The sequence below is a fragment of the Pimephales promelas genome, chromosome 6, assembly GCF_988280905.1.
Source record: "Pimephales promelas chromosome 6, fPimPro1.hap1.1, whole genome shotgun sequence".
Taxonomy (NCBI): Eukaryota; Metazoa; Chordata; class Actinopteri; order Cypriniformes; family Leuciscidae; genus Pimephales; species Pimephales promelas.
This window is the reverse complement of record NC_142774.1, coordinates 34851114-34863699: the sequence shown is the minus strand read 5'-3', so window position 1 is coordinate 34863699 and position 12586 is coordinate 34851114. Positions and strand designations below refer to the sequence as shown.

General features: G+C 31.2%; 1 protein-coding gene across 3 annotated transcripts in view; it reads right to left on the bottom strand.

The window, feature by feature from the left end:
• The window catches only part of sdk1b (sidekick cell adhesion molecule 1b), a 269066-nt gene that overhangs the window by 24369 nt on the left and 232111 nt on the right, over window positions 1–12586 (bottom strand). For all 3 annotated transcript variants that reach the window (XM_089132480.1, XM_089132482.1, XM_089132481.1), the window contains 3 exons: window positions 7487–7681; window positions 5664–5865; window positions 1742–1845 (listed from right to left, as the gene is read on the bottom strand). In XM_089132480.1, coding sequence (XP_088988606.1) covers window positions 1742–1845; window positions 5664–5865; window positions 7487–7681 — 501 coding nt within the window. The remainder of the gene's footprint in view (window positions 1–1741; window positions 1846–5663; window positions 5866–7486; window positions 7682–12586) is intronic.

The following is a 12586-nucleotide window of genomic DNA, read 5'->3' as shown; positions in this document are numbered from 1 at the left end:
TGTTCGTTCATTCGTTCGTTCGTTCGTTCAATCAATCATTCGTTCAACGAATCAATCAATTGTTCAATCAATAAATCAATCAATAGATAAATCTATATATATCTATCCATCCATCCATCTATCTATCTATCTATCTATCTATCTATCTATCTATCTATCTATCTATCTATCTATCTATCTATCTATCTATCTATCTATCTATCTATCTATCTATCTATCTATCTATCTATCTATCTATCTATCTATCTATCTTACTATTTATCTATCTATCTATCTATCTATCTATCTATCTATCTATCTATCTATCTATCTATCTATCTATCTATCTATCTATCTATCTATCTATCTTAGTATCTATCTATCTATTTATATTAGTATCTATCTATCTATCTATCTATCTATCTATCTATCTATCTATCTATCTATCTATCTATCTATCTATCTATCTATCTATCTATCTATCTATCTATCTATCTATCTATCTTTCTATCTATCTATCTATAATAGTATCTATCTATCTATCTATCTATCTATCTATCTATCTATCTATCTATCTATCTATCTATCTTAGTATTTATCTATCTATCTATCTATCTATCTATCTATCTATCTATCTATCTATCTATCTATCTATCTATCTATATCGATCTATCTATCTATCTATCTATCTATCTATCTATCTATCTATCTATCTATCTATCTATCTATCTATCTATCCATCTATCTATATCGATCAATCTATCTATCTATCTATCTATCTATCTATCTATCTATCTATCTATCTATCTATCTATCTATCTATCTATCTATCTATCTATCTATCTATCCATCTATATATCTATCTTAGTATTTATCTATCTATCTATATTAGTATCTATCTATCTATCTATCTATCTATCTATCTATCTATCTATCTATCTATCTATCTATCTATCTATCTATCTATCTATCTATCTATCTATCTATCTATCTATCTATCTATCTATCTATCTATCTATCTATCTATATTAGTATCTATCTATCTATCTATCTATCTATCTATCTATCTATCTATCTATCTATCTATCTATCTATCTATCTATCTATCTATCTATCTATCTATCTATCTATCCATCCATCTATATATCTATCTTAGTATTTATCTATCTATCTATATTAGTATCTATCTATCTATCTATCTATCTATCTATCTATCTATCTATCTATCTATCTATCTATCTATCTATCTATCTATCTATCTATCTATCTATCTATATTAGTATCTATCTATCTATCTATCTATCTATCTATCTATCTATCTATCTATCTATCTATCCATCCATCTATCTATCTATCCATCTATATATCTATCTTAGTATTTATCTATCTATCTATATTAGTATCTATCTATCTATCTATCTATCTATCTATCTATCTATCTATCTATCTATCTATCTATCTATCTATCTATCTATCTATCTATATTAGTATCTATCTATATTAGTATCTATCTATCTATCTATCTATCTATCTATCTATCTATCTATCTATCTATCTATCTATCTATCTATCTATCTATCTATCTATCTATCTATCTATCTATCTATCTATCTATCTATCTATCTATCTATCTATCTACAGTACATCTATCTTGAAAATTATAATTCAAAATCTATTCAGATTTTCTCACAAATACTCAGATCCAAAAAGCACTCTAAAAAATTATAATTCACTTTGCAGAACACACAGAATCTAGTATTACCATCCTGCAGAGTTGTAACTGGCTCTGTTTCTTTGCTGAAGGCGCTTTCTCCCACATCATTTGTGGCCATCATTCTAAATTTGTAAGAGGTGTACGGCTTCAGCCTACAACAGAAGAGATGCATTTCAGCACATACACACATGATCATTACTACATACCAAACCATAAGTGATACATTTCTACACTTCTTTTGAGAGAATCCGAGAAAGGAGAACTTGCTGCAGGTAACCACTCATAAAATACAATCAAAACAATACATCCCAATCTGTTGAGTAGACAGATCTGCTCAAGATCTGCTTCAACCTTGAACAAAACTCTCAAGATTCTTATGTTCATCACAAACCATTATACATTTATCATTCGTTTAATATTAGTCAACTGCACAGATTTGTTATTGCTTTTGAAACTTTGAGAGGACATGGGAAGCTGACACAGGGTTGTAGGGAATGTATATCAAAATGGGGCATCAGGGAAACGTAGAGTGTGTGTGCATGTGTGTGAAGTGCACAATTAGGGATTTGAGAATAAGGGTGCTTGTGTCGTTCTGAGTGTTTATGTGTGAGTGTGTGTGTTTATAATTAGGGCGTTGAAGACGAGGACTGTTAGTGGCATTGCCGTTTTAATAGCTGGAGGCATTTACTCCTCTGAGATGGTTTGAACACAAACATCCTCCTGGTTCAAAACACTCGGTTCATGCAATTATGAAGAATGTGTGTGTGTGTGACAGAGAGAGAAAGAAACCAAGACAAACTGAAGCAAAGCACTGTACCAACATAAAAACTATACCGTAAACAAACAAGCATACATCAATAAAGATCTTTACATTATTGCATAGGGTTTGAAAATTTCATAATGTAATATTCAACACAATTTTGAATTGAACAACTAACAAAACGGACGAATTTCAACAGCAAAAAGCAAAATGGGAGAGAACAAAAAAAAACCTGTTGGCGTTTTATAAAGGTTTCCATGTTGTAAGCATGATTAATCTAGTCTGTTTTTTTAAGATATTGGTAATTAAAATATTATTTGAAAATTCAGGATTGCCATCAGAGGAATAAATTATTATTTTTTTTTATTAGGATTTTAAATATTGAAATATTGATTTAAGTTAGTAATAATATTTAAAAATATTTCTATTTTACTATATCTTTGGTTAAACAAATGCAACATAAGATAATTCTTTAAAAAATTAATTAAATTAATATGAATGTTATATTATTAATACATAATACATTTATAATACATTAATTATAAACTGCAGTAAAATTGAAAAAAAAAATACTACTTAAATTCAAATTTGAATCAAAATCAGATCATAATTAGAACTTTTAATAAAATTTTGTTAAAATAGCATCAGTTCAATCAAATAATCAGCCAGGAATGAGATGTTAAAATAACAACATTAGTACTTGTAAAATTAAATGTCAAGTCAAGTGCATTGCATTGTGGGATACAGTACCCAGTGCTTTTACATTTTAACCAATCTATTAGTTAATCCAGCCATTTTCAAATCGGCACAGATCGCAGAAATAGTAATGGTAGCAATTCAAACATATTGTTCGTTTTCCATGATTGTGATTCCTTAAAATACATTACATTTATGCCAGCGCTGTGCCACATTAAAAATTCTGTCCAAATGGTTATACATGCCACTTCGGATTCATCTTCTGTGCCTACTTTGCACTAATAGGGTGGCTTATGATGAGTCATTGAATGTCAGAGAAAGCATATGTGGGTAATTAAATGGACAGGCATGTGGGCTGTGGGTAATCAGGTGCTACTGAATGCAGAAATGCTCTCATGGTTCCACTACAAAATGTGGTGAGAAAGATGGTGTTATAGGGAGGCAATTCACTATATCTTTAACCTTAATGCAAGTGGACATTTAGAGAGGTGATCGAAGGTGACAGCATGAATCAGACAGGTGATGATGAGAAGAACGAACAGGCAGGGTGGAAGAATATGAGCTAGTATTGCAGTACTGGAGGATGGAGGTGGAGCTGAAGGGATGTGTGATTAGACATCAAGCCACCTGATGGTCAGTTTGATTATAATTACAGTCTCTCTCTCTCTTTCTTTCACTCTATCTGTTCATCAAATTCTCTCTCTTTTTATTCTTAATGATGACTCATCAGTGTCACTGCATGTCCATAATATAAAATGTCTAACATGTTTTGTGTAATGTCATTCGTTTAGATTGAAGAGTTTTGTTTGATTTAGTCCAATTGAGGGTGTTTCATTTTCACCCCTCGGCTCATCCTGACTCTCTAACCCAGTGGCAGTGCTGTGGAGTAATGTGATGGTATCAATGGTATGGGACTTTGACGCATACTATGGTACTAAAATAGGGTTTTTTGCACTGGGTAGTTATAGGAACTAAAATGTAAGCTATACTAGGGCCGTTTTCCTGGTTGCACTTGCACCACCAGTAGGAGCCTGGAAGTGACGTAAGCCAACCGACATTAATGTCATTTAAGCGCAGCATTCAACTACCAAAAAACACACCTTGTTACTACCATGGTGTATGTAAAAAAAAAAAAAAAAAAACACAAAACATGGTAGATGCCTGAAAAAAAAAAAAACAGCAACAAAAATTATGGAATTACCATGGTATAAGTCCATAAAATTCTGGTACTACAATTGAAGAGTTCAGATGCAAAAGCCTCTAAGTGCCATTTGAAATTTTCTTCTAAAATGATCATTTTTATCAAGCTTGTATATTTAAGTTTAGTAATTTCACTTAAATAACAATGAAGATTACCTATTAATTGCCATTTAAGTGAAATTACTGAACTTAAATATACAAGTTTGATAAAAATGACCATTCTAGAAGAAAATTTCAAATGGCATTTAGAGGCTTTTGCATCTGAACTCTTCAATTATAAATGTAAAAAAAAAAAACAATAAACAAACAAAGCAAAAAAACAAACAAACAAACAAAAAACAGAACAAACTAACAAAAAACATGGTCGTATGATCCATGTCCTGCAAAACAAAAAAAGAAACAAACAAAACAAAAAAGAAACAAAACAAATCAAATCAAATTAAAACAAAACAAAAGAAAAAAACAAGACAAAAACAAAAGAAAAAACAAAACAAAAAACAAAAAACAAAACAAAAAAACGAAACAAAACAAAAAACAAAACAAAAAACTAGGGCTGTGCAAAAATTAATTGCGATTAATCGCATCCAAAATAAAAGTCTGTGTTTACATAATATATTTGTGTGTGCTGTATATAATTATTTTGTATATATAAATACCTATGCATGCATGTATATATTTAAGAATTATTTGCGCTTAAATTCTGTATATATATATATATATATATATATATATATATATATATAAATACATAATCTATATTATATAAATATAAATATTTTATATATGAATAACACATTTTCTTAAATATATACATGCATGTGTGTGTATTTATATATACAAAATAATTATATACAGCACACACAAATATATTATTTAAACACAGACTTTTATTTTGGATGCGATTAATCGCAATTAATTTTTGCACAGCCCTACAAAAAACAAAACAAAACAAAAAAACAAAACAAAAAACAAATCAAATTAAAACGAAACAAAAACAAATTAAATCAAATTAAAACAAAACAAATCAAAAGTGCTAACTTGACATTACCCTTGCAACCAACTTTTTTTGTTGTGCAACATAAAATATATCCTTGTTGAATTATAATTCCATTATTTCCATATTGCCATGTTTGCATAGTATCTAAAATCCAAACAATGACCTCAAGCGTAACTCCATCCTGTGTATTTTAATTTCTCCTGTGTTGTCTGTCAGAGCTAAAGCACATTTTGCTATAAATAGTGACTGTTCTTGTCCCAGCCATTGCCCGCACAGGCAGTTATGACTAATCAGAGAGATATGTGTGCGTGTGTTACCTCTCCACCTCCCAGGAGGTGTTATTATGACCGATGGAGGATGTGTGGGTCTTCCACTGGCCGTCCGGCAGCTCTAATGTCTGCAGAGTGAAGTAGCGCACTGGGGAAGAGCCGTCTCCCCCCGCTGTCCAATGAAGACGAAGCTTATGAGACTCCACCCCTTTCTGAGGCACGGCGAGTCGTCGAGGGGACTGCGGACGCTCTGTGGGACATGTGTAATGAGTCACAGACCCGGCTCGGGGTTAAGTGCCGTGAGCTCCGAAGGGCCACATGCTGTTTTGACAGTATGCTTTATCAGCTTCATGACTGACATTCTACTTTTACAGACTGACTGCACCAAACATTAGCATTTCAGTTACACGAGTAGCTTTTAGCTATAGTCACTTCTGATTTGTCACTGTTTATGAAAAAGGACTCCACAATAAACAAATTGATGACACAACTATGAAATCATATTATATGAATCCTTTTTAAATGTTTTTTAACAGTTTTTGAACCTTTAGACAACATGTATTTTAAAAATTCTTGAAAAGTTAAAAGTTCTATGTGATTGTGTATTTCATTGAGTATGTTATTAGATACATCAGGTTTTGATGGCTCATATGGTATGATAGGAGAACTTGGAGCAAATGTTTGAAGAAAAAAAGGACACGTTTTTGTACAGAGGCACAAACTGAACAAAAATGTGTCATTTTATGATCAACGTGTTGGAAGCGTATTGCGTTCACTAGAAAAAAAATCTAAATCTGTTTTTTCTGAATTAATGAGTAAATGATCTCAGAATTACGAGATCATTTTTAATGGAAAAATGTTTTTGCTCTGCTTTTTTTTCTGAATTATCGAGTCAATTATCTCAGAATTACGAGATAATTTTTCATGGAAAAAAGTTTTTGCTCTGTTTTTCTGAAATAACGAGTTAATTATCTCAGAATTACGAGATAATTTTTCATGGAAAAACATTTTTGCTCGATTTTTCTGAATTAACAAGTAAATTATCTCAGAATTACGAGATACTCTTTCATGGGAAAAAGTTTTTGCTCAGTTTTTCTGAATTAACGAGTTAATTATCTCAGAATTACGAAATAATTATTCACGAAAAAAGTTTTTGCTCTGTTTTTCTGAATTAACGAGTAAATTATCTCAGAATTACGAGATACTTTTAATGGAAAAAAGTTTTTGCTCTGTTTTTTTTCTGAATTAACGATCTAATTATCTCAGAATTATGAGATAATTTTCATGGAAAAACGTTTTTGCTCTGTTTTTCTGAATTAATGACTTGATTATCTAAAAAATTAGGAGTAACTCATTAAATCATAAAAACAGAGTGAAAACATTTTATTTTTCAAGAAAAATATACCTCATAATTCCAAGATAAACTCGTTAATTCAGAAAAAACTGAGCAAAAACTTTTTCCCATGAAACATTATCTCGTAATTCTGAGATAATTAGCTTGTTAATTCAGAAAAACAGAGCAAAAACTTTTTTCCATGAAAAATGATCTCGTAATACTGAGATGATTAGCTTGTTAATTCAGAAAAAACAGAGCAAAAACTTTTTGACGTTTTTACAAGAATATTTTCTGTAATTCTGAGATAACTAACTCTTTAATTGAGAAAAACAGAGCAAAAACTTTTTTCCATGAAAAATGATCTCGTAATTCTGAGATAATTAACTCGTTAATTCAGAAAAACAAAGTAGATTTTGTTTCCTCAAGTGAATGCAGTACGCTTCCGTACTTTTCAACAGTTTTATTCCTGTTGATATTTCAGAGACCTTATAACTTTGCATATAAAACGGCTTGTTAGACCATCCTTCAAAAGTACCTCTTTTTTCTGTGGTGATAACGATGGCCTCCTCTGGGGGTCCCCAGCCCTGTTGAGTGCGCGCTGTGATTTGGAACACGTACGCCGACTCTGGGATCAATCCCGTCACAGTGAACTGACGTGCGTTTGACCCCACCTCCACTGTGATGAACTTGTTGGGATCATTGATATCCAGACGGTAAGAAATCTGATAGCCTGCAGTAAGAAAGCCAAAATTGGGTAAAAACTGCTGTATTGTGATATAATATGATCATATTAGTATATTATATAAGTATATCATCCTTAATACTCAAAAATATTATTGATTTGACTGCAGTGAGACTATTGGATGAGAACTGAATTGAGCAGGACGATGATGTCACTGTTTTCTCCAGAGCTGCTGTATAGATTTTTGATGCTAATGATTTTTTCAATGGAAATGAATCAACACTGACCTTACTTAAGCTGGACAATGACAATATTTTCTTCTAGATCTTTTGTACAGCCAATACAAACTTTGAAACAATCTGTATTATAAATAAAGATGACTGATTTGATTGGTATAGATCTTAGCGGAAGTGAGTCTGTGTAGTTCTGTGGCCTAAATGTCAAATGTACATATTCAAATGTGACATCTTTTCATATTATTAATAATAAGAGTAACAATATTTATAATTAATATAATAAACAAATTATCATTATTAGTGAATTAATTATAAATATTGTTGATACTAGTAAATTATCAATTATTTATAATAACTATGACTATTTATACAAATTTATAAGAGTAGATTAAAATTAATAATAATTATTAATAATTATGTAAAATAAAACATTTTATTAACATAAATATTAACAATATATTATCATGAATTAATTAAAATAATTGAAGTAAATATTTAATATAATATCAATAATACTTTTTATTATAATGATTAGTATCATTATAATATATGATTTATAAAAATGGTTCATATTAGAAAAATATTTTTATTTATATTAATAATAAATATATAAATATTAGCATATTATAAATAATAATAATCTATTAAAACCTATTAACATGTTCATAATAATACTATTTACAATTAATATATTATTAGTAATTATACATATTAGAAAATATTGTTGATTGTATAACAACAATAATAGCAACAACAACAACAACACTTCATTAATCCATTAACAATTTAATAATATTTACAAGTAATATAACATTTTATTAACATGAATAATTTTAACAATATATTTTCATGAATTACTAATCAAAATAACAAGTAAATATTCAATATAATAATAAAATGATTATCATCATTATAATATATAAATTATAAAAATGGTTAATATTAGTAAAATATTATTTATTCATATTCATAATAATTACTATTATCATTAATTATAAATATATACAAAATAATAATAATATCAATTAAAACTTATTAACATGTTCATAATAATACTATTTACAATTAGTTATTATTAGTAATTATTAGTAATTATACATATTAGAAAATATTGTTAATTGTATAACAAAAATAATAACAACAACAACACTTTGTTAATTCATTAACAATTTAAGAATATTTACAATTAATATATTACCATTATTATTCAAATATGCAGACAAGCAAATAAGAATTAGGGGAAGATTAGCCATTTAATATGCCTTTTTTAATTCTGTTCATCACACAAAGCTATCGTGTGGCTTCAGAAGCCTTGGAATATAACACAGATTAAATGGATTACTCTTAGCTGTAAAGAAATAATCCTGTAAAAAAAAAAAAAAAAAAAAAAACGGTGAACCACTGGCTGCTGTGTTATCATTTTAAAAATGAACAGCGCCGTATTGTCAGCTTCAGAATAAAACTTTAATTTAACAGCACAAAAACAGTAACACACCGTATTGTTACGGTATGATGCTAGCAACCACAGCTGCCAGTAGTTTACCGTTTTTTTTCACAGGATTATTTTTTACAGTGTTGCTTGTGTCTTTTTGGAGCTTGACAGCAAACATCCTCACACACTTTCAATCTAGGAAAAAGAACAGCATCAAAATCCTGGCAAAGCCATATCATACAAACCATAAAGCATAAAACAGCTTGAAACAATTCATCCGATGTGTATCATTACAACGGTCTAAACATATGAGGCGTCACATTTCAGCTAAATACGTACGGTCATTATACAAGTTTGCAACGGCAGCCTTCCTTCATAAGAGTTAATAACCCTCTCCTAACTGCAGACATGGCTCATTTCCTTTTAATGCAGATGCTAAGACCAAAGTGTCCCGTGAAAGATTTCCAAAGTATCAGAACACGTTTTAACCTGGAAGCACTTGTTACAGTTACAGGCGGTGGAGAGATGGAGAGAGTTAAGTTCTGGGGGAATCGGACGAGAAAGAGGTTTTTATCTCCGTCACATGGGACGCTTGGTGTTAGCGTGCCCCGTTTGGAGGATTAGCACGATTTTACAGAGCCGAGGATGGTTTTAATTCAATGTTTTTTCCCCCTTTGCCTTGTCTTCTCAGATTCTTATTCGCCCTTTCTTTCCTTTTCTCTCTTCCTCTTTCCGAACGCACAGCTCGCTAAGATCCTCCTTTATTAAGAGGCCATCGCTAACCCAACTCAAAAAGCCCAGAGGGGCCTATGCAAAATCCTCTGCTTGTTCCTGAGCTCTCTCTTTTGATGGTTTTTCTTTTCTTTTTTCATTTTTTTGTGCTACGCTAGAGGCAGAAATCAACTAGAACACTTTTCTTCTTCTTTTCTTCACTGTCTGAGTAGCTTTTGCCCTAGACATGAAGAAAAGGAGGCGAAAAGACAAAAAAAAACAAAAAAACGGGCAACAATCAACTGTTCAGGCTTTGTATTTTCCCTCATCTATCATGGTAGAGCTGTGACCCATGCCAGGTGGTTCGGTGCTCATTTTTTAATGTCTAGGTTGCCGTGGTGAGAGCAGTAAGCCGTGTAATTGGTCATATTGTTGCCCCCTCGGTCAGGCGCATTTTATCACAGGAATCACTGATCCCTAACCGCAGAACACATCACAGCGGACACTCAACACTGTGAGAGAAGGACTATTAGAAAAAGAACCGGTTCTACCGAAAATATCATGTTTTTAGGACATGTTCATATTCTAGTACCTTAAGGCATCATTTAAATATCATGGTATATGAATGTGTTAATATAAAAGTACTGAGGTAAATACGTTTCATAATAGGATGTTGTTGGTTTTTTCATGTATACAGGCTGCATTTATTTAAAAAACAGTAAAAACAGTAATATTGTCTATACTGTATCTTCGACTGCAATTTAAAATTTTCAGCAGCTATTATTTCATTCTTCAGTGTCACATGATCCTGAAATCATTCTAATATTCGTAAAAATGGGCAATATTTTTTTTTATCTCGGTTACAGATATTTTTGCTATTATTTTTGTTGTAAATGTATCTGTTGTCCAGCTAATTTAGATCCACATTGTTCATAAAATGGTAAATATGGCTATACAAATTAGTCACACTTTAGATTAGGGTCTAATTCTTATTATTAAAGGAGTAGTTCACTTTAAAAAAAAAAAAAAAAAACTTTTGCTGATGATTTACTCACCCCCATGTCATCCAAGATGTCCACGTCTTTCTTTCATCAGTCGAAAAGAAATTAAGGTTTTTGATACAAACATTTCAGGATTTTCTCCATATAATGGACTTCATTGGGAACCAAACGGTTCAAGGTCCAAAAGAGAGTGCAGCTTCAAAGGGCTTTAAACGACACCAGATGATGAATAAGGGTCTTATCTAGGATCCTTTGAGTCATGACTCGAAAAAAGATTTGTTCATTTTGATGAACTAGTTCGAACAGGAGAGTCACAAATGCTCATCACAGAACAGAGCAAGGCGACCATTTTTGAGCTTATAAAACTTAAACTTTTTAATTTATTTTTTAAAAGACCAATCGTTTCGCTAGATAAGACCCTTATTCATCGTCTGGTGTCGTTTAAAGCCCTTTGAAGCTGCACTGAAACTCTCATTTGGACCTTGAACCATTTGGTTCCCAATGAAGTGCATTATATGGAGAAAATCCTTAATTTCTTTTCGACTGAAGAAAGAAAGACATGGATATCTTGGATGACATGGGGGTGAGTAAATTATCAGCAAACATTTTTTTTTAAAAGTGAACTACTCCTTTAACAAATGACTTTAGCCTCAATAAACTCCTAATTTACTGCTTATGGTAGTTAAGTTTAGGTATTAGGTAAGATTATGGGATGTAGTATATGGTCATGCATTAATATGTGCTTTATAAGTACTCATAAACAGCCAAGATCCTAGTAATGTGCATACTAATAAGCATCTAGTAAGAATTGGACCCTAAAAGTGTTACCAAAACATGTAAACTAATAACAATGACACTGCCCCTTAAATGTCTTCAATGTGTTTATCTACTTTTTGAACCTTTTAGAAAACTAAAAAAAAAAGATTAGCTTGACTCTAATGGCTTCCCCAAAGCAGAGCACCACAATCTACACGAGTCTGGAAGAGGACAGTGATAAGATGAAAGCAGGAATGTCACGCTGCCGAAATATCTCATGAATACATGAAGAGCTGCGTACACAGCTACTGCTTAAACCATATGTTTTTACAAAAGCAACAAAGAGATTAAAGGTATGCAACTTTTTTCAAATGTTAAAATACTTTCTCCTATCCCAGCTTAAAGGATTAGTCCATCATTATTCATCCTCATATCACTCCAAACGTTTATGAGTTTCTGTCTGTGGAACGTGAAACATTTTTGAATAATGTACCTTTTGCTTTTTCCATGAAATTACAAGGTATAGGATGATTCTGAGGTACAAAAGGGACTCACAAGCATAAAAGCACACTGCATTTCCATGTGTTCCACTGACGTTTTACAGCTTTGACAGAAGTAAATAATCACAGAATATTAAGTCAACTAATTTGTTAATACTATAAGAAATTTGTGTGAACATCTAGACCAACTGGAGCAAATCAGGCTGTGATGACGTCATCAAAACAGCAAGAAGCAGAATAATGTTTTAATCACTCATTGTTGCCATTTTGAGAAAATATTGAATAGTTTATAGAAGATGTGATGTTTGGTACGTGTG